The sequence below is a fragment of the Anguilla anguilla genome, chromosome 12, assembly GCF_013347855.1.
Source record: "Anguilla anguilla isolate fAngAng1 chromosome 12, fAngAng1.pri, whole genome shotgun sequence".
NCBI lineage: Eukaryota > Metazoa > Chordata > Actinopteri > Anguilliformes > Anguillidae > Anguilla > Anguilla anguilla.
Genome location: NC_049212.1, coordinates 14,262,894 through 14,286,303, shown reverse-complemented (window position 1 = coordinate 14,286,303; position 23,410 = coordinate 14,262,894). Strand labels below are relative to the sequence as shown.

Genomic DNA, 23,410 nt, shown 5'->3' with positions numbered 1-23,410 from the left:
AACGAAGGACGGCTCGGGTAGAGAGACAGCGAAGAGTTACGGCTGGAGGAGGACGTGGTGGGCCAGCGGGGAGAGCCCCTCAACACCGTACAGTGTTTGGGTCACGGTGCTGGAGAAGGTGCTGCCTTTTGAAACCGTTAAGCCGGGTCTATGCTGACTGTGGCCATTATAAGACCCAAAAAGAGCTGGGGTGCTGATTCCTGAGTCCAGGACAGAATCTCAGAAAACATGCACACTACCATTTGAACGCATGCCTACACCCTTATATCCAACCGGCTCCACAATTCTTTGCATTCCCTATCCACTTGACAAGGCAAGTAAGACTGCAAATGATTTCTCAGTTGATTCGCAAGGTTAAATAACGGTAAATTACAAAGATATTTGGTTGAGGGGAGTAGCATTTAATCCAAGGCAGCCATGTTACCGGCTGCGTACGACACAGCAATATGAACATATTCACAATTTCACAGCAAGGACCTTCCTGCTCTGCTCTCCGTGTGCAGAGATGTAGTTCATATTTCACTGTTACACTCCAAAGGTAGTGAGGAAATACAAATGACACAGTTAAACAGGGGAAAGTACGCTAATAAAAATAAAAATAAATTTTAAGTTTGAGTGAGTGTATTCCATTTTTAAAATGTTCATGTTATGTACCCAGTGTAGAAATCTTCATTAGACATCAAATTATAAACTTCTCAAGCATAAACTGTAGATTCCATGTATTTTTACCCATTTCATCAAACATAAAATAACAATTATTTTTGTTGTTTCACAGGTCAATAAAATCCTCCAACTTTGCAGTATCCTTTGACAACTGAATTTAATAATTCATGTATTCCTGTTATTTATTCCAACAATTTTTCTGACGCTCATAATTTAGCGTCATACTTGTTTTGACGCAAGTAAGAGTATGACGCAAAATATATTCTTTTAGCTATTTTAGATACTCTCTCAAGCTAGGCGTGAACCGGAAGGGCAGTGACATCACAGGCGAGACTGACGCAGCCAGCAGGGTGGGGTGGGGGCGGGGCTTTATCAGTATTCGACGGTGCTAAATGGGTGACCTGCTCTTGGAGGAGGCCGACTGACAGCCAAATCAAATGAGCTCGTTAGATTAGCCACAGGGAGGAAATGGAGGCTACGGCACAGCAGCGAGCTCAAGGCTGTACTTTGTCTCCGGCTGTTTCTTCCTTCTTTCTTTCTTTTTTTTTTTTTGCCCTCTCATCCGTTTAACGAGTGCCGTAAATCACGGCCGTTTTCCGCGTTCCTGAAAAAGTGCCCCCCCTCCACCCACCCCCACCCCCCCTGCTTCACAGACAACTTGCGATGGGGGATAAAGGTGAGGGCAATGCTTCGCTGTCTGATTGCTCTCTGAAACAAATACGGAGACCGGCCCTGCCGGAAAGGAGACACCTTGTCTCCGTCAGGGGGAAAAATAAACTGACTGATCGCTGACATCCAGGAGCGCGGAGACATCGCTCTGAAAGGTAAGCCCCTGACCAAACAGGACACGCTGCACATGGTTCTGAGTCCTGGTTTCTTCATTGACTGCACTATACCATAATAATATGCTATGCCATAATAAATAATATGCATGAATACCTCCCACCATATGGAATTCAAGGGTATTTTTCCCCCATAATGTTTTATACATGTTTAGACCATTGGTATATCATTTGTTAGTTATAAGGCAAGAAGACTAACATGCTCGACTCAACCTCACAACAAACCCCAGAAATTTTAAATGCTTAAAATAATGAAACTACGGCAAAACAATAAAATAAATAAAAAGCAAAGCATAAGTAGATAGAACTATAAATAACAATTCAATCAGGAGCTGAGGCCATTTAAATTCCAGGAGCACAGACTCCAGAAGCATCTTTATTTCCACATTTTTCCGTAAAAATTTGGGGAAAAGCAAATTTTACATAAACAGCATCACCACCTGTCCTGGATGCTACACCAAGATGGGGCCACACAACCCTGTACTTCAAACCCTGATTGACACACCCGCCCATGAAGCCACTTCCTGGATGAACTCGCCCCTCCCAGAAAGCAACAAGGAGAAACAGACAGGATTTGAATTTTTACAGGAACATGGATGGTTTCAGAAAATAAAAACAGAAACAAACAAACAAAAGTCCTGCTTTTAAATATTGGAAGTGTCACTATATTACTAGCTGTTATTTGGTCAAAGAAAGTTACAGTTTGTTTCGGACCTACAGTAATAACAAGATGGAAATACACAACGTTGTACCAAAAAACAAACAAAAACATTAAGTTAAATCATAAAATATGGTGAATCAGGCAAAGTATCAATTGTATTGTGTATGTAAAAACAACTTGAAAGTATCACTCCGTTAAAATAAGCACAGTGTTTAAATTAGAATGCACTGAAAACTTTGCTGTTTTTGTTGCATTGTTTCCCAGCCTGTCCCCCTCCCCCCACCAGTAAAAGCACAAAAAGTTTAAAATTGTTAGTTATGTACACTGGTAAAAAGGAAAATGGCTGAATCAGTGTCACTTCACAAACTGACAAGATCAGCAATTCACTTACATACAGCTTCAGTATTGTGACTAGCATAGGGGTTAAGCATGACCCCACCCAACAGATGCTCAGCTCCACCTTCTTAGCTTTCAAAGTCCTGTCTCCCTTAAAGGTCAAGCAGAAATATTCCAATTTCCCTCTTATGAATATTCATGAAGGGACATGCCCAGTGACTGACAACGGATGTTTCAGAAATGTAGGTATTTGACCAATGCTTTTATCCAGGGCAATGTACAGAGCTTACGTTCTTTACATACAACCCATTCATGCAGCTGAATGAAACTCAGCAATTACCTTGCTGAATTGTACCTTAGCAGTACACCAGCAGTGACCCTCACCCCTGGGATGCAAAACTGCAACCTTGGACTTACAAGCCCAGTTCACTTACCCCCACAGAAACCTGTTCTATCAACCTTTTCACAAATATACTTAAACCATAATATAGCAGTGGAACCACCTACAGTATATTCAGGAAGAGAGGGCAAAAGCAAAGTAGGAACTGACCATCTGTTTAGGCTATAGAATCTGTGGGGTAACAGAGGGAGATGGAGACATTTTGAGCTTCTCGGATATCTGACCAGCATTCATCAGGAGTGAACTTGCAGCCTGACTAAAAGCAGCCAGCCATGTCCCCCAGCATGAAGCATCACACCTTTACCGTACAACCGTGCACAAAGACAGGGACGCGCCTTATCGGTTACCACCATAGACATCGCACAAAACCGGGGTGACAAACCGCGATCCAGGAGACACAGGTTTTTGCTGGTTTTAGTTTTCACGCAAAAAAAATGAACCAGTTTAGACCCAAGAAATCAGGTTAGGTAAGATAGATATCTACACAATCAATGGTTTAAACTGATAAATTAAGTCAGCAACCAACAGACACTGTCACTCTTTAGGACCGGGGTTTGCTACCTCTGGTTAAATTTTATTAATTTTTTTTTTTAATCGAAAAATTTGTGAACAGCAGCCATCTCTATCGCTGAGGTACGGAGCAGCGCATGGGGACCGCGTGTAAAGTGCACGCCTCGCATGCTATTTTAGCGCCTGGATGCGTTGCTTTTATGTGAGGCAGACAGGTGTCAGAGACCAGACTGAACACCGGGGCGGATGAAGAAGCCGTCTGGTCTCAAAATAAGAAAGCAGGTTTACACAGTGCACATGAATGCTGAATATTATACTGGCAGAAAAGGGTCTATCGTAGTTATAATTTGGGGGAGGGAAAAAAACAAAAAAGAAAACAGACGGTCGCCTTGGTTCGACTGCATTAAAAAGACAGAAGTAGCAGCGACCTTAGCTTGTCCCCTTTTCGCATAAAAGTGACATCCTGCTCGTGTCTGGCTGGGTGAGAGTGGGAGTGGCAGAGGAGTCCGTTGGCTGGCGGGGAGAAGAAAAGGCTGGGGCCTCCTCCTCCTCCTCTTCGTCAGCAAGACCCCGTTTAACAGAGCAAGGGCAGAGTCAGCAAGGACAGAACCAGCAGCAGCAGTGTGTGCTTCACAGAGGAGCAGCCGAGGGTAGCTGACCACATACCGACACACACACACACAGCGAGGCAGGCCAGCAAAGGAGGCCCAGTAACAGCACATGTGTGTGTGTTGGTGTGTGTGTTTTAACACAATTGGTCATTAAATAAAAGGAGTTCACAAACAGTGCAAATGCAATGCAATGCAAATGCAATGGCCAAAGGGGGTCCAACGGGCAGACGTGATGATAAACAAAGGAAGGAAGATGGGAAAGAGGGCAAGGGAGAGAGGAAAATGGAGAGAGAGAGAGAGAAAGAGAGAGAGACAAAGAGAAAGACAGAAAAATAAGTCATAAATACAGAAAGTCTGAAAGTAAACTGAAACAACAAAAAAAAATAATTAAAAAAAGATTCAGGCAAGTTTGAGAAAATGTGTTTTTATTTACAAATACGCTTTCTTAAGCTTGCTTGAATCTCTTTGTTTAAACATGGAGATGGGAGACACAGGGCAGAAATTCTAGCGCAAAAAATGCAAATAGGACAACTTCCCTGGCAAATGTGATCAAAGGTTGAGTGCACATAAGTCCTTATCGCTGTGAAAACCTGCCATTTTGGCTCTGCGTTTCCAAACAAAATCACATTTACGTAACGGTGGTGAATACAGATACAGCCCAATTGCTTGCATCAGGGAATGCTGTCCACAGAACTTTAACAAATCAAACTGGATAAGGTGTAAGATCTATGTTGTTATTTTGGCGAGTGAAGAGATGAGGTTATGTTAATATCACCCAGATTAAATGATTTTTAAATTTTTATTATTACTGAGCACTTAGGCTAAATACAGTAGCATTAGTTTCATTACTTTTCTCCACGTCAACCTCAGACTGGGAGATCTGGATCACACAAACAGGTCTTCTTTGGCATTCCCTGCATGTGGAAGTATATTCAAATCCAAAGTCAAATTTAGATTTTAAAAATTTGAACACCCGGATGCTCTTTGACTGACGCATCGAAAACTGAAAAATGTTCAATCGTGAAATCACAGCCACAACAAGGGAGAATTCATGTGAATTCATGTGAATTTTTGGAAAGGAAAAGAACAGATCTGGTTATGGACGACAGCTGTTCCTGGTCCAGTGGCACATTGTGACAACCTGAGCATCTTCCCAGAAAGGCTCGACACTGCGATGGTGCGTTGCTCTAAGTGCCGTCTGACACCAGACACAGCTGCGGTGCGGTGTTTCGTACTGGAAGCCATCTGATGCTAGATGTTCTCCTCCAGTGTGTCAGGCTGTCAGGCTGTCTCTAAGGGCCGCTCTGGCGCGCAGCTCCACACACAAACACAGGTGCGCGCCGGCTGGGGCGAGAGCTGCCCTGAGGCCCCGCGTGTCCCACGAGAGCTGCTGCGCCGGAACGCCGTGTGATCCAAACCTCCCGCTGTTACGGCAGGGGAAGGGCTCCCGACCCTCTGTATGAGAGGGCGAGCCCCTCTCAATTCGCACTCCTCTCACGGTACAGCATAAGCATTAAAACAGAGAACCAAAAAAGCAACAAAAAAATAAATAAAACCACACATTAATTTTAATTCTGTTAGTGCCACCATGCAGGGGTTGAGTGGTGATTGGCAGGGGCAGGGAGCGGCGGGAGCTGCGTCCCCTTTGGTCAGAGGTTTCGTACCCCTAAACAGGGCACCTGAGGGTTCCCAAACATACATAAAACTGAGGGATAGCGTCTCCATAGGGACGCAGCTCGGCCTTAAGCTAACAAACTAGCGACTCTTTGGAACACTGAACTGTCCAGCCGAGCACAAGGTCTAACTCCCGTTAGGACAGAGGGGCAGGTGCGTCTACGTGTGATCCAGCGTGAAACCCACAGAGGGCCCCGCCTCCCTGTTTCCTCATCCAATCAGCCGTGGCGTCAGGCTGAGGTGACGCTATCAAAGCCCAAGCCCTGGGAGAAGTGTGTGCATTTCTCTCCCCGTCATGCACTTTCAACAGGATGCCTCGAGTCGCACCCTTTGATTTCAAACATCAAAGCTTTAAAAAAAATAAAAAAAATTTGTGTCCGGAGTCCATTTTCTGGTGTCCCGCTGTAACTAAGCCAATCGGAGATCAGACAGACTTTTCAGTATGCTAAAGGCGAATGCACAGTGGAGTTCCTTCCAGTACTGATCCCTGGCACCTTCTGCCATTCTCTAAAGCCCACCCAACGCTCTCCACACTTCGGGTCATGACAATTCTCATTAAAACGACTTAATTTTGATTATTATAAATGTATGAACAAGACAGAGCCAGAGGAAGGCCAAAAGTATTAAAGTTTTAAGTGATCTGATTTACATGTACTCAACATACAGTGCAGCATGTTCAAGGTTCACCATTTACAACACTTAGCAACATTTAAATAACATTTCTGCTTTGTCTTGGTAAACCTTAATTTATCAAAGCTGTCAGCCAAACCCCATCTCTATAAAACAACAGACACACAGGAAAATAATGTCCTCTGTCACTTCCTTTATTGATTGTAAAACTGAAATCTGGTCTTTAGAAGTCCTTTTTTTTTAAATTTACCCTGAGGCCAGGCTTGAAATGCAGTGTAGGTCTACTCATAAGTTTGTTTCTTTAAATGATTAAATCAGTGAGCTAATGCACTTGTTTCTCGTTTCACAGATGTTTTCTTCTCGTTTAATTAATTGCTGAAGTAAAATAGGTAATAAAATAGTCCCAGCTGATTAATTTCTTCACAGCCTGGGCTCTTTGTCTTTTATATTGACTATGGTAGTTATGTGGGCATTAAAAAAGCTGCTCAAATCTAAAATTATAACCAATACTCAAAAAAGGTAAACATTTCAATTCATTTACTGATTTTGTGGCAGTTGCAAAAGCTAATTATTGCTGATAAAAGGCTCAAAGAAAAATGCCTGACTCCACTTGTCCAGTACTGTTGCTGTACTCAGGGATATTCAGTGTGTTTTGGCTTGCATCAATAACTGACCACCTGTTCAAAGGTTGCTAATGTGTCAAATTTTGCCAGAAAACAATAAATGAGACATGAATGATGATTTGTGGTTTGGCTTTCGAGAATACGATTTAGAAAGCATACACAGTGTGCACTTCCTGTGTATTTAATTTAAGCAAGAGCACACAGTGGCATCTGACCCAGAGCCATCTGAAGTACAGTAGCCAGAGGCCTGCTGTAAAGCTCTAAAGACCAAAGCAAAGCTGTCTGTGGCTTTGACTCTGGTAGCGCTCTCTACGCAGCCAGAAGCAATCAGGAAGTGGGCGGGGCTTTTAGGCACTGACTGTAAACGTGCCAATACCCTCAGCTGACAAAGGGGGACCAGGGAAGGAACTCCACCGTAAGCAGGTTCGAGGCCCGCTCCCTGCGGGAGAAGAGCCCGGCGTGTTAAGGGGCGGGAGCGGGCGCTGGTGTTATGATGGCGGCGGCGGCTAGCGCGGGGGTACCTGGGATGGCCGTGGGCTCGGGGGAGGTCCTGAAGCTGAGCGCCCCCGGCTGAGACTTGCCCTGCAGGTTCTCGGCCACCACGTACACCTCGTACTCCGTGTCCCAGTCCAGCTCGCTCAGCACCACGTAGCCGCTGCTGCTGGGCAGCCGGATCTCTGGCTTCCACTCCGCCCCCTCCTTCTGGGGACACACGGCAGGCCCGAACGCTCAGACCCTCCCAGAGGAACGATGACTCCCCCCTCCCCTCAGCTCCACCTCTCGCTCCAGAATCCTAAAGGCCGTGGGTTATGTCCCTTCCAAACTACTTTTAAAAGTAAGAAAACCCTTTCTATTCATATTCCTTACATCTTTGTATTCGTATTTCTCCTAAATTTACTCAGGGTCTATCCCCTGCTGTGCTGTGTTCTTACAGTGCTCTAACTGAGGAGAGAGTACAATAATACACATTTTATGAAATAAAATCTGATCACATCATACAACTTTCCCAGACACCATCACAGCAAGATCCAGATTTAAGAAACATATTCATTACCACCACGCTTCAGGAGAGAGATCTGAATGGGGAAATATACATTTCTCATTTCTGTCATTCAGAGTGGGTCCCCATGGCATATGTGAGAGGTTGTCCAGGAGATTTAAGCATTCAATACCAATTATGACACTGATATTTTGTTATGTTTTAGAGACAGTGATCCATTATTTTCTTTTTACCACAGCCACATATTCCCATGCTGCAGTTTTGTTGGGAGAGAAAACAATGCATTATGGGAGACTGTAGTTTCAGAATAATGAACAGGGCTGTAATTCCTACACAAATCACCTAATATGCTTGTCAATACCCTCAAATGAAAAACTGACAGTACAGCAACGGCACTTTAACCTCATATTCATGGTTTAATTTTAAAATCTATGTGCTGGAGTACACAGCCAAAACAACAAAAATTGTGTTACTACAAATACTTACGGACTGCACTGAACAACTAGGTATGCACTCAAAGCTATACCCAAACAGATGCACTCACAGACCATGTATCTCAGCAGTTATACTCACAGTCTTGTATCTGACCAGGTAGTGTTTGATGGGTGAGCCCCCGTCGTCCTGCTTGATCCAGTTGACCTTGAGGGCGTTGCCTCTGGCCTGTAACTGGCCTTCCAGTTTAGGGGGGGTTGGTTCCCCTGGGAATAACAGCGATGACAGACCAGTCAGAGACCATAGAAGGCCACATCATCCCTCAGGCCACTGTTAAGAGTAGGTGGGAATTCACTCCAAGTGTTCTAGGCCAACTTTCAACAGCACACTCAGCCTCCACTGCATTTTTCTATTATCGCACAATGGCCTGTATTCAATTAACATATCTCTTTACCTAAAGTGTTACCGCGTCTTTGTTCTTCACAAACTGCTTGACTCACCAAACGGTCTTGGTGAAAATGAATTAACACCTGGTATTTCATTGTGAGTCAAGGTTAAGGAAAATGGCAGATTCAATGTATTTCTTTGTTGTTGTTTTGTTTATGGCTGAATGTGAATGATTTATAATTCATCGATACCCACAGCAGAGGTGGGCGGCCTAATCCATTAGCAATTTCGCGTTAGCGCTCAGGCTGCGCTGGAGGTAGCGCAAATGTGACTATTCCGCCAGGAGTCCTCATTATCGGTGCTTGCGGCCTGACAACAAGCACTTCGCTAATTAGATTCAGTGTGTTGTGTGGACATGTTACCGCATTACATTTAATTACATTACATTATCCCAGGCCGAAGGGGAGGGGTGTGTGAGTGTGTGAGTGTGTGGTGTGTGTGTGAATGTGCTATCTATGCAACTGACATTTGAAGCCATGCAATGAATTAGCATAGTAATCGAGTAGCCTGGAGAGTACGGTCCTCCTTGTGTGTGTGCTGTATGCAGGTCAGTGAGATTTGTGAGTGCTCACTCGCTCAGTAGCATTAGAACGGATCGTACACACACATATACACAACAACAACAGCAACAACAACAGCAACAACGCAGCCTTCCCTAAAATACTTTCATGATGAAATTACTGAATAAACATGATTCTTCCACTACTAGCCCCCATGTGTAATAAAAAAAAATTCTAAGGATAGAACCTGTGAAAAAAATGTACATAAATTGTCTACTGCACATTTTGTTTTTACATTAGAATAAGGATAAAATTGGATTTACCTATTATCTTCAAACATATAAATCACTCAAATGACACACATGAACCTTGAAATATCCTGTATAAAATATTTGCTAAATTAAAAGATAATTATCTGTACACACACTTCAGGAAATTGCAAAGCATCCTGTAATAATGACAATAAGGGGCTGGAATTAAAATACCAATAGTTAGTGCCAAAGGACACATTAAAAAAAGTTGGTGGCAAGAAAATGAGATTTATAAATCATTCCCAGTTAGATGAAGGTGTTTCCTCAGGTGCTAAGAGGGAAAAAAACATCAGGGTTAGACAAAACTGGATTAACGAGAGAAAAAACATGCTCTAACATGCAACACGTTAATTGTGTTATTTTACAAACCCCCTGTTTGGAAGACGTGAAAACTTGCTTCAGTGAGTCCCATTTGCACCTGCTGTTCTACACTGAGGTAATTATACGTACAAAAAACATCATTATTTAACTTAGAATTTTACCAAATAACAAATGTGAGTGTAAATATCTTTTTATGATGTCTTTATCTGACTACAATATGCAGTGTAACCCGCCTAAAATGTATGAATTACCATTGATGACAGTATCATTCCTATTCAGATAATTCCTATTCAGATACTGAAAAACACCCATATATTTCGAAGATTATTTTTGGCTCAGGCAAAACATTAAATATGACAGAATGCAAAATATATGGACCGCACATATTTTTTTACTGTCTGCATAATAAAGGAACTGATAAAAAGGTATTTCAGTTTGAAATCTGTGTGCCCTCTTACGTAGGCTACCAGGTACCCCACTGTCTGGGAGTAAGCAGTGTGAGTCTGTAAAAGTCTGTCTGTAGAGCTAGTGATGTCACAGTCAGTGCGTTCCAGGCATTGCTGACTACAGGCGATTGCCTAGGGTGCCATTCGTGTGTGTGTGTGGGGGGGGGGTCTGGAATCGCTATCTCCAGCAACCCCCCCGCAGTCTGCAATCTCACCTAGGGTGGCAGAAAAGCCCGGCCTGATCAAATGCCAGAATACAGAATTACTTTGTCAACCAGTTGACAAAGCAATTCCTGTGTTGTCAGAGCAATTGAAGATGGAAAAGTAGCCCTGTTCCGTTCGAATTCTGGGCGCACATTGTGGACGTGCCGTATTTGAGTGCAAGTCCTCATTTTCTAAACAAACGCACTCATTGATTTCTTTAAGCGTGGTGCTCTTTTCCAGCTTTTCTGGAAAGTAACGGAAGCAGATGTAAACAGGACTTACTGTTCGGGTCACAGCGTATCCAGGTACATTTCAGAATGAGAGGGAAGATTGATCACAAGATGATACACAAAAATGACTAACATGCAAAACAGGGAGTCCAGAGAAAGCCAGTATGGTGGCAGATATAAGACAGGGGCTGGAGAAGAGACTCTGCTTGCATGCATGCAGTAATGTCGGGGTTAAATTATTGTTATTAGTCCGAGCTCGACCACGTCATTTAAAACACAGCAGGGAGAAACGTTATGACTTGTTGCATAGAAAAGAGAAATCATGCAACGCGACAACGCTGAACGCCACTTGGACAGACGCTTCATCACAGGAAATAATGTGTAAAGGGATACTGTAAAAAATACTGTAAAAAGCAATAATTGGGTGGCAGATTAGCTACTAATGATGGATAATAATGATGGTTAATTTTGGTGACAAAAACACCCAGTGTCGTGGGCGAATTCTGGAACAAAGACACCGTTGAGTCCAACCATTTGCTTTGTCTGTGATTTACTTATTTATTTATTTACTCATTTATTGCAAAGGGCTTGCTTTTGTGGATTTTATGCTCACACATCTTATAGCGGCTCAAAACAAGAACATATAATGAAAACTCAAAACGCAGCCCCGGGCTATGCAGTTTGCTGCAAATTTAAAATTTTTATTATGGGATGAAGGGCGTAGGTGGAAGATGCAATAAGTTTTTTGTGCATCCCCCATGCTTCACAGCCTGAGAGAGACAGCCTGAATACTTCAATAATTGTTCAGCTGTACAATGTATGTGGATGATGTATGTAGCAGTCAAAGCAAAGTAGTTGGCCAAGGGACATTTTATAATACAAAATGTCTGAAACTGAAAATTCTTTTTTTATTTGATGTTATGATTAAATGAGTTCAGAAGTTGAAAACATACAGGGGAAAAAAGACCTGAAGGTGTGTTCTGAAAAAATGGGTATTAAGAACAGGTCCTGATCTATTCTAAAAAGGTTTCCCTTGCATCCCTTTGAATTTTACCAATCAGAACATAGAGTTTACCTTCTGCTCATCAGCGTGGAGGGCACCATCAGCACCATGCAAGCCATGACAAAGTCACATGATATGCACGCACATGATTTGTTGAAAGGAAAGTGGAGGAGGTCACATGGAAGATACAAAAAAATTTAATGACATAAACCATGAGCAGGAAAACAAAAAACAAGAGTTAAGAGTAAATTATATAAATACACACAACGGGACTAAAGCAATGCAACATAAACCAACGACATAAAAATTAAACAGACGACATTAAATACAAATTAAACACAGTGACATTGACGCAGCATTTCCTCAGGCTGAGATTCACATTATTGCAGACACCATTTTGTTTATGAGTGCAAAGTGTTCCATTCTATTTCTGGGCAGCGAATCCCTCATGCATTCCAAGACAACATATAAACCGAGGAAACTGCAATAATTTCAGACATAACAAACACAGAACATCAGATAGCGACATATTCATAAAAACCTGAACATGGCATGAGAAAAACATGAATGTACAAGAAATCCCCATCAGCGAGAGACAAAGGGTTACTGTAAATAATGGGAGTGAGTCACTCAAAGTGCCTGGATATTGTAATAGCCCATTTAAGTATGCTTCATGCATAGCTTTAGTTTAAGAAAATGTGCCACATTCTTTTAAACACAACAGGCTACAATGTGTGACTGTAAGTCAATAACAATTACCTTGCCGATTTAAAGAACTACACAAGACTTAATTTCTTTACAAAGCATAATGCTCTTCTGAAATGGCACTGGAGTAAAATAGATTATGTCTTTATTTTGTAGCCTTCACTGGACAAAAAGTCTTTTTCTTCTGCTGTGCTAGTCTGGATTGCGTGCTATTGTGGTTGATTTGAACAGCAGGACACTGAACAATATATAGAAATAGGCAATTGGGAAAAATTCTAAATAATTACCAGCACTGTTATTACTTTCTGTTTATTAAAATAAAGATCAAATAACTTGTTACACATTTAGCTAGTTTTTTACATGCCATCTTTGTGATATTGCAACACATGCGCACGCACACACACACACACACACACACACACACACACAATACTTACGACTGCTTCCTGCTACATTAAGCAGATGAACAGTCTTATTTGACTCAATGGATGATTAAGACCTGCTGATGCTATAAGTGGTAAGTTCATACACCAGCCAACTCTAATTTTTAAAGTAAGGAATTGATATAAAGTGTAAAATTTTAGCGCTATTGCCAATATTTATAAAGGCAAAAATATTCTCAATAATCTAACCAGGGGTCATACACTTTTTCCCATTTTTCCCACAAATGTGATAACATCTTCGTGATTACTTCAGAAACCATGGAATCATGCCTACAAATAACAAAAAAGTTTGTAACATACTTCTTGCATGTCACCTAGTAAATGCGATTGAGGAATCACACACATACTAATATAAATGCTTCATTTCAAATAGCAAAAGCAATACCAGTGATACTGAATATCCCACTCCAAAGAGTGTCATCGTTCCTGGTGAGTCTGAACTGGCTCTCTCTGCCTCATCCCTGAGTTCAGCATCGTTACATAACCCCCCGGCAAACCCTGCGCCGCCACAGCCAGCGTAAACAGAAGCACCGTCTCTCAGTGGACAGCCCAGGTAAAACACGCGCAGAAACAGACGAGTAAAAGAGCGCAGTGCGGCTCAACTGCCCATGACGGAGACCCCAGGCCCTCTCCTGTCATTTTTCTTGCGGGGGTTTCGTTTATTTTTATATTTGGAGAGCTGCGTGCGCTTTTAAAGCCTCTCCGCGGAAACGGGCGCTCTCAGGGGAGCCCGGGGAGGGGGGGGGGGGGGGGGGGGGGGGCGTTAGTGCGCTGTCCCGGCCTTCCATTAGCGTAATGGGAAGTTCCCAAACGCGTGTCAGCGAGAGAGGGGGGCGCTGAAGGCGGGGAGCTCGCTATAAAATGAAGTGCCCGGTCGGGGCCCGCCGTTCTTTTCCAGATTGAAAGGGGGCTGGCGAGCCCCCCCGACGGCCCCGCCCGCGCCGCTGACCCGTCAGACGTGATGAAACGCATCCCCCGCAGCTCAGCCCAGCACCTGCGCCGGGACAAGAGGGCTGATTTAAAAGCACAGCGGAGCCGCAGAGAGGCGAACCTCGGGCCTGCGGACCGACTGGCCCTCTGAATGGGGCACGGAGCCAGAACCACAATCTGAAACCCTGCCTTATCAAGGTACTTATCATGGGAGGAAAAATACATACAAATCTGATGGCCAGCAAAAAAACCTGGCTACCGTACCCGCTTATTCCTGATTGGCCGGGGTGTGCTGAAGCCTATCCCAGCGTGCATTGGGCGTGAGGCAGGAATACAAGAATATAAGAATGAATACCATTTTGGGAACACACTGTGCCTTTTCAAACTCACTCCTTTCCACTATGAAAATGACAGTGAACACTTCTGGTTTACAGGACCAATGGGTTGGAAAAAACAAGAACAAGACAATAATATGAGCACTGCTGCGTTTCGAATGGAAAATTAACATCTCAAAACAATGCATCAAACAAACCAGTATTCTGTCACTGAAGTGGTCAGTCTCCCTATGGGGCAGTACAGAAAGCTCAATGAACACCAGGGGGCGCCAGCGAACTGCACTGTGCATCAAATACAGCCTTGTCTCCTCGGTCCTGTGGCCTGAAACACAGCCACACATCACCTGCGGAGCATCTCTGAGAGAGACAGCACATCTTTCAAAACACTTATCTGTGACTCAGTACTTCCGTCCAGGTGAAAATGGAAAGATTTCCATCTCTGCGCCATGCTCAGTTACTTTCCGTGGTCATATCATAGCTGGGCTGGATTACCAGGCAGCGGGGAGCTCAGTGTGCCTCTTCAACAAGCACCTGCCGCAACGGGTGACTTCTCTGGTACAAGAAACCGCACACTGGCATGGAAACATCCCACTTATAGGCCGACCAACAAAGCAAGACCTCCAGTGTTTAAATGAGTCTCCCTCATGTTATGTGACAGTGTGTAGATAGTGCTGTCCAGCCACCCTTGGCACAGGGAAGGTAGAGTACATATAAGGCGCCATGCACACTAATCTCGGAATGTGATGGCTACGTTTCCTGAATGATATTTAAAAAAATTCTTCAGATTAACTTAACAGAATAACTTTGCAGAAATTTATGCTAGTAGAGTAGCTTTACGTGACAATCTGATTACCACAGCTTACATACAGAGCTGAAAAAGACAATGCTTCTAATAAAGTACCAGAAAAGGACACATTTGTGAGGCTAAGAAACGCAGACTGATAGATGTATTGACGGTTGGCAGCTATGAAGAATAATGCTATAAAATGTGAAGCAGGCAATGCCGTGCTTGCAGGCCAGTCTGCAGAGCTAGCCGCCGTGTTCAACATGGAGAGAGGATACCTCACGCGCGTAACACCCTCACACGCTCGCCACAGCTAGTGCAGCGCGCCAAAACATTCGCTACGAGAAAGATAAGAAAAAGCCTGCGTTATTATTTCTGTGATAGCCGTTCGTTTGGGGAAACCGAAGACACAGCGGGCAGCGGCGCCGCATCGATCGCCCTGCCACGCGGTGAGTGAGAGAGCAGATCACATCTCCCTTGCATGAGTCACTTACACGATGAGTCATTGTTTACGAAGAAAGGGCTGCAGTTTCTTTTTGTGGCTTAGGACACAAAAGCAGCTTCTGTCGACAAAAAGAGTCCTGACATGCACTGTGTGCATAAGCACATGCAGCAAACCGCATTCATTCCTGTGCGGTTTTTGATAACCACCTATAAACTGTGGACAAGTACTTATCCTGATTTGAATGTAAATGCCAGTCTGAAGCTATTTAGTAAAGAGCCTGTGTAAAGGCGACAAATAGATGTATATTTAAAAAAATAATAATAATCTGAGTGTTTCAGATAGATAGTACGATCTCTTCCCTCTTTAAAAACTTCTATGTAAGACTTCTATGTAAATCACATCCAACCGTTTTACTGTCAATGGGGACTAATGCTTCTCTCATTCATAACCCATAACCCGTGTTGAGTAATAATGTCGGAAAACGTTCTCCTCCTTTCTTTGAGATCTGGCCTTGCGTTCATTTAGCACCGTGACAGCAGGAACAGGACAGCTTCTCCCAGTCAGGGAGGCAGGAGAGTCAGAGACCAGCGGTGTCTCAAACGGGCGGTGATATTTATAGCGCAGGTCTGTCTGGAGAGTCCCCTCATCTGCTAATCTGATAAGCCAGACCCATCCTTAGAGCCAATTTGTGATGTGACTGCTGCCATGGTTACCGCGGGAGTAGGAGGGGACAGAGCTGCGGGGGGAACGCTCTGGGGGTTCAGCGGTTAGGCCCGGCAGGTAGGGAACCTCGGGGGGGGGGGGGGGGGAGAGTGTGAGGGGGAAACAGCAGGCGCCGAAAAAAGAACAAACGTGTGAGCGGATCCGAGGAGCAGCCGTGATTCATAAGCCGGTGTATTTTCGTCTTGCCAGAAGACAGAAGCGAACCGCAGACAGGCGGGGATGACGCATCTGCAGGCGAGTCTGAGGCTGCAGCGGGGGGAACGGCGGATGCTTCGCCCGCGCTCGGCTGCGAAAAGCCCTGCGGCCCCTCGAGTCCGCCCCCGCTGTCCCCTGAGACGGGGCCGTCCGTGTCGGCGCCGGATCGCACGGGGCCCCTCGGGCTGGCCCGAACCGCGCCGCCACGCCCCACCGCGGCGAAAGGCTGCCGACGGCGGGCGGGGGGAGGTAAATATCAGCCGGCTGGAGGCATTTCGAAGCCGCGCGGCGTCACGCGCTACGATAGGCCAAATGCCACTCGTGTCAGATCGCTCCAATTACGGGACGGCGGAGCGTGGCGCCGTCACCACGGGAGACGTCTCCGCGGAGACGGGCACGGCATCCGGACAAGGTCGCCGCACCGCTCCCATCGTGGGACCGTGGGGCGTTCCCGTGACCCGACGGGAGGGGGAGCCGCGCTGCATGAGGCTAACAGGGCACAGTATGACACTGACCTCACAGCCCTCCCAGCACATGACAACGGAACATGGGGATGGGAGGGAGCACGTGCCGTGCAGCACAGGACACAAGCGCTCTGTCTCAAACCGCATACTTCCATGCCCTGAGTACGCACAGAGTGCATTCTGCCATCCTTCAGTCTAAACCAAAGTACGGGAGTATGGTAGCGAGGATACCCGGAGCACCCGGAGGCATACTTTTAACCCAGAATTTGAGTATACTTGGAGTCATACTACTTTTAACCCAGAATTCAAGTATTCACATATAGTCAGAGGCATACCACTTTTAACCCAGAATTCAGACATGCTTCGATAAGAAAAAATTTAATCAATGCTTGTGAGGAAAATCTTCCAGTCAATTTCCACTGCAATGGCAGACAATAGCAAGCTACTTCTCAGGAGGCCTTCTTAAAAGTGTACATTTGGTGTTCCTATTTTCACAAATTTAAAGAAAAGTACAATTTCTGTTCCTACCATATTTTGTTACTGAGCTCAATAATTCACCTAACATAGGTTATGCAGTTATCTCAGGCTTGCATACCAGAATGAGATACCATCATATCACTCCTCCTGCATGACAACGGGGCATTGTGATGTCACAATGGGACAGGTCCTGTTCAGCACGAGTAAGATTGTGCACAAAGAGAGAAGATCCGTTACTGCGTATCCACCCTAACCCCTTGGGACAATGAGGTGCTTGGGTAGTCATTCACCATTTCTCTCTCTCAGGTTAGGGCTGGGGAACAATTCCGGAGATACGAAGCTCAAAATAATAGGAGTTCATGTCAATGAAATGGCTCCATGATGGTGGAAATATGAGCGCTAATGAAAGACAGGCTGTCTGAGCATTTACAGCGAGCAGTTCTGCAGCAGATCAGGCGCTGCCAGTATGATGGATGGACCTTCAGGATGGTGTTGACACAAAGGCCCTCTTGCAGTCGGGCAATACAGAGAGCAGACATTCAGAAAAAGCAGCCCGCTTGCAAAGTGCTGTTCTGCGTTCACTGCTTCCCCTGATAGAGGTCCTATCACCATACTAAAATCATAGCGTGATCCTTCAAGGTACAAACATCCACTACTGGTAACTGAAACAATGGAGTTCTAGAGCACTGACTTTGAAAAACTTTGAACTTAAAAAAAAACCTACTCTTCAAAGGGTCACATTTTAATGAAATTATTGTGGTTCATTAAAAGAGAACTTTGCTTCAAATGCCAAAGTTTTCACAGTGCCAGCTTACAGCACTTCAAGTGTACCTGCTTGGGAAACGACCCCTCCGTCACGGCTCAGCGTGGAGGTACTTTGGGCTTCCCTTAAACGCCACCGGCATTCATTTCACTGCCTCACGAACGGAATTTTCCAGTATCCAGTTACTTTTCACCGGTCTTAAAAAGCCCAGACGGCTTCCTATATCCCACTCTATTTCGCTTGATTTCACGGTTCTTCTCTCTGAGAAAGCGGTGTTATTTTACACATTGCTCCTGTCCCATTGCTCTTTTACAGAACAATCTATATCCACAGAACATAACAGACTGGCAAAGTGGATTTGGTCCTTGTTTATTAAGGGTTGATTTCAACCTCTTCTTTTTGTTGATTATCATACTTTTTGTTATCTCAACAGATACTAGATTATGTGACACCTCCCTGCGATGAATGGCATGTGGCCACATTCAGAATTCAGAATATCCTTAGTCTCACACCAAGCAGTTTGTTAGTGTGGATTACAACTATGACATCAATATAAAATACAATATAGTAAACTAAAATACATGTGCCTTGGGAGTTGAAAATATTAAAAGAATAAAACAACTAACAAAAAACGAAACAGGCATATAGTAAAGCCAATTATAACAAAAAAGAAGAAATAGGTAGACGACTAATTTAACAACTAATTGCCTTCAAAGGTTCTGCAAGATTGATTGGGCAGTTGATTAACTGCTAACTGGCCCAATGTCTTCAGCTGAGCTGATACTTTGAAATTCGAGTCTGGATTAGCAGACATGTTAAAAAGAAATATTTATTTTCTTTCCTTGATTAGAAGCGGTCACTGCAGCAATACACTCCATAACTTACTGCAGCAACATCTCATATCATTCTCAGGTCTGAGCTCTGCCAACCATTTCTAAAAGCGGAAAGATGGATAAGTTAACACACTGTTTAAATATGCTGAATGTCTCAATAAATCTCCAGAGCTAAATGTGACATTTCATTAAGCACAAAGCCATTTATCACTTTTCAAAGTGGATTTGCTTCACCCAACGCCACCTGTACAGAGCTGCATATTTCACAAAGATTATTCTAGAAAGATTTTTTCTTCTTTTTCTTGGCTTTTGGGGAGTTACTTTTTAAAGTATGTAAGCAGGAGCATACTCCAGCTTAATGATAATCTTCTGAATCTTGACATCTTATTTTTAGACAGGTTATTTTCAGAGTTCGTGAAACCGCACATCTTCCGTGAATAACGCCTTAAGAAAAACTATTGGCATGGGAGGGTTACAGCTTTCTTAAGCTATGATGTTTGACGCAGATGTTTGGCTTTCTGACACAGAAACTGCATTCAGCTTTATAAGGGAAGGTATAATCATCATGTTATAAGAGTATAAACACCTTGAAAGCTCATCCAATACCCAGCCATTTCAGAAGCTCCAGATGGACAAAATACAAAGATGTCCAAGGCTTTCCTGCCCATAAATATTACATGAGTCTGTAGGAGGCTTTTCAGTTTGCCTGCGTAAGTTGAGTTGTTAACATCACTCTCCACCACAACCCGCAATCTTTCACTGATTACCTCGAGAAAGTCTAATGAATATCGAGTCAATGTTTTTTTCGGGCGCTCGTGTCAGCCTCGGCTTTTTTTCCGCAATTACCCCTCGCACCAATACGCCGCCGAACAAAAACGCATGCCAGTCCCCTCTTTCAAAAGCGAGAAGGCGCTCACAAAGGACGCACGTTCTCAAAACGTAAGCATTCTGCCAGCGAGAGATTCAGCCTTGGCAGTGCTTGACAGCCTGGAATGTTCTTTTCATCTTCAGGGAGAAAAGGGTCCTTTTTAACCATAATTGCTGGAAGTAAATACTGTCAAGAGCAAGATTAAAAAGCGATACGTGTTCTAGCAACAATATGATTTTCAGAGCCAATGGGGAGATTCAACAGAAATCCTGGGGTGGAGTCTAGCCTAATGGGTCACGTCATGAAGGACGTATTTGTTTTAAACCCGGTTGGATTTTACTATGGCACTTTTAATTACATGTATTTGAAATTCATCAACAATTCATCAGACATTTGAAATAACTAAATAAAATACTAAATAAATAACTTAAATGGTAAATGGACTGCATTTATATAGCGCTTTTATCCAAAGCGCTTTACAATTGATGCCTCTCATTCACCAGAGCAGTTAGGGGTTACGGGTTAGGTGTCTTGCTCAAGGACACTTCGACATGCCCAGGGCGGGGTTTGAACCGGCAACCCTCCGACTGCCAGACAATCGGTCTTACCGCCTGAGCTATGTCGCTATTTATTAAATAAAATGCAATAACATTTTTTTTTCGTAGAATGTTTTTGATTGTATGGCATTGCAAAAAATCTAATGCTCGTCATTAATTAAGGAATAAGGTATTACGTACAAGTCACCATTAATGTATTTAATCATACGTGCATTATTATCATTAGTCTATTCATACGCTACAGAAACAAATGTAATGTCCCTGATTATGTTTGCTCACCTGCTAATCACAATTTTAAGACCATAATGACCATTAAGCCAGTCAGAGCTGATTTAATCAAAGTCCTGATCAGGCGATTAGATAAACACCAAGCCTGAAATCCGTACCCTATTCTTCAGGCTAAATTCGTAGTGTCGTGCATTTTCAGCCTGAGCTATTAGGCAAAAATCAAGGCAGCTGTTGATTTTTCCCACACAGAGGGCGAGAGCAAGACCACGTGGGAAAGGGGAGGGGCCACAACACACGAAGAGGGAACTCTTCCTAACGAACAACCTGCCCAGGACTACAACAGCACAACACCGATCCGTCACCGGGCCCCAGACAGGGCTCATAACAAACCTGTCTCCGTGTAAAAACGCAACACGCCGTCTAGAGGGGGCACAGAGCACAAAACAGGAGATGCCAGGTAAGCCAAGGAGCACGCAAGCCAAAAGCTGCTTCACATACCACACATTTTAAAACCCCGTTCAGCAACCTCAGCTAGCTCCCGGGAAAATGCATTCAATTGAAAATTTCATTCAAATGAACAAATTCACACTTTAAAAGCTCATGGTAGGTATCTTGTACTGTGCGATTACGTAAATCGATCATCAATACGCCTTGTATTCACTTTTCTGTTAGTTCTACTTTCTGCTTTTTTCCTCCCACAAACTTTGTCTTTTCTTCCATTTCAATTTTTAGCAGCTGCAGTTCAGGTTTAGACTTCTCAGTTTAGGCTGAGATTTCAACTCATTCCGAGGTGCTTAACTTGAAAATTCCCACCAGAAAATGTTTCAAAAGATACAGAGGTTCTCTGAATGGTTTCAACAGAACGTTTTTACCCACTGGGAGGATTATGGATAATAACAAGAGAAAATATTAATTGGTTCAGGGAACCAATTTTCTCCATTTTGCTGCTGTCAAAACAAATAAACAAAATAACAACAATAATGCACAAACTAGATATTTCTAAATACAGCTATTATGATCCTTATCTATTCACAATTTTGGCAATGGATGACTTGCATTTGTTATTTTTAAATTTATTAAGTTAAACACATTTTTATTCCTATTTTTTTGTCTCATCAAATTTCAAAAGTCATGTCTGATTATATATCAGGTTGAGCATGGTGATGTAGCAAACTAGCTGTGGGGCTAGTCAGTTTTCAGTGGTAAAGGATGTGGACTGAATACTAAATGCATGGTGTTTTGAGTAAAAAGTGCTTAAAAGCATATCTCTACTGTTGGATGGAATACAGTCATATTAATTCAAAATCCATCTCTGGTTCAGGGGTTCTGTGACAATGTGAGCTAAGGAATCGTACTGGTAAATCTCACTTGCTCTTATACAACCATAGCAAGCACGCTATGTACAACCATAGCAAGCACGCTTTGGGAAATTCACTAAAAATGATGAGAGAAAATAAAAAAAAAACATTTAAAAAGGATGTTGAAAAAGAAAATCCACACAGGGGAGGGGAGAGACTTACTTGTAAAAGGATAGTCTGGTCCAATGCAAAAGAGACACAGAAAACAAAGGAATAATAATAAAATGATAAGTGAAAACAGAAAGGCAAAATTGGGCACAAAATAAAATGAAATAATGGGGGTGGAGAAGGGAAACCTCCACACAAGCACAATAAGTTATGAAGATCTGCACGAAGCGACAGCCACAAATCAGAGCAGTCACTCATTTCGCAAATACCTTTTGTAATTTGTAATCAAAGACTGAAGAAAACAGGATATCATACAATATATCAAGCATACCATACTGCTTCAGAACCATGTGTGTGTGTGTGTTTATGTGTATACATACAAGTACACGCCTCAATAGTGAGAGCTGTCACCTTTCATTTAATTAGTTCATTTGCCTCACCTCCTCCTTAATAACTTTTGTAGGTCAAAGTTACCCTACCTAAAATAAATGTCATTTTCTTCCAATGCAATTTTTTAATATTTCTTCCAAAAAAAAAAAAAAAAAAACTTTTTAATGTTGTCCTTATCTTTTAGTTAATTTTAAAACAAACTTTTAATGTTAATGTCAAACCATAATTTTTTTGTCATTTTTTTTAACAAGTTAATAGCAGTTTTTAATATGTTATTATAGCATAACATTCCAAAGTTCTGCTAAGATGTTATAATCTCTCATTAGCAATACCCAAGGGCGGCGATGAGATTTAAAACCGGAAAATATCTCACTGACATGAATATAAAAAAAGCCTGTTTTTTTTTCATTGCAATTTTAATGACAATGCTCCTTTGAGATGAGTCTGCCGAAAAAGCACAATAAATTATACAGATTCATAATTAAAATGTCAAAAAGGGAAGTAATAGCATTTTTTTTTGCAATAAGTTGTATAAATTATAGCTGTTTTCTAGGACATCTAGGCTGCACAAATAGCATAAATCTGCCCTTCAAAAGAAGAGAAAAAAGAAAAACAAAGGGAGAAAGGTTCTTGCGTGGGCATACGGAGCAGCCTTGGCCGAGCTCTCCGCTCCACAGCTGCATCGCAGCGATCACCCTCAGAGTCTCCCGAGGCGCGGTGAGAAACTACCTGCTTTCAGAGCAGATTCCCAAAAAGTGCGCTCTAAACGCAGACCCCACGTGTGTGGAAGCTAACGGACCTGCGGCAGCTCTAGAAGACAACAAAAGAGTCCCAAATTAACCCCCCCAGCGATCACAAGCCCACAACAGGCTTCAGACGCGCCAGTCCCTTCCATAAATCTGACACAATGAGTGCTTTCAATCCTGTTCCAAATTGTGTGATTCCACTCGCAATTTCTCC

At 43.2% G+C, this 23,410-nt stretch overlaps 1 protein-coding gene across 16 annotated transcripts in view; it reads right to left on the bottom strand.

Moving 5' to 3' along the window:
- The window catches only part of ncam1b (neural cell adhesion molecule 1b), a 202,546-nt gene that overhangs the window by 12,071 nt on the left and 167,065 nt on the right, over positions 1-23,410 (bottom strand). For 7 of the 16 annotated variants that reach the window (XM_035384407.1, XM_035384415.1, XM_035384410.1 and 4 more), the window contains 3 exons: positions 11,917-11,919; positions 8,524-8,648; positions 7,472-7,652 (listed from right to left, as the gene is read on the bottom strand). In XM_035384407.1, the coding sequence (XP_035240298.1) occupies positions 7,472-7,652; positions 8,524-8,648; positions 11,917-11,919 (309 nt within the window). Of the gene's footprint in view, positions 1-1,846; positions 4,067-7,471; positions 7,653-8,523; positions 8,649-11,916; positions 11,920-23,410 lie in introns of those variants that run through there. The other 9 variants (XM_035384409.1, XM_035384411.1, XM_035384418.1 and 6 more) reach the window with 3 other exon arrangements.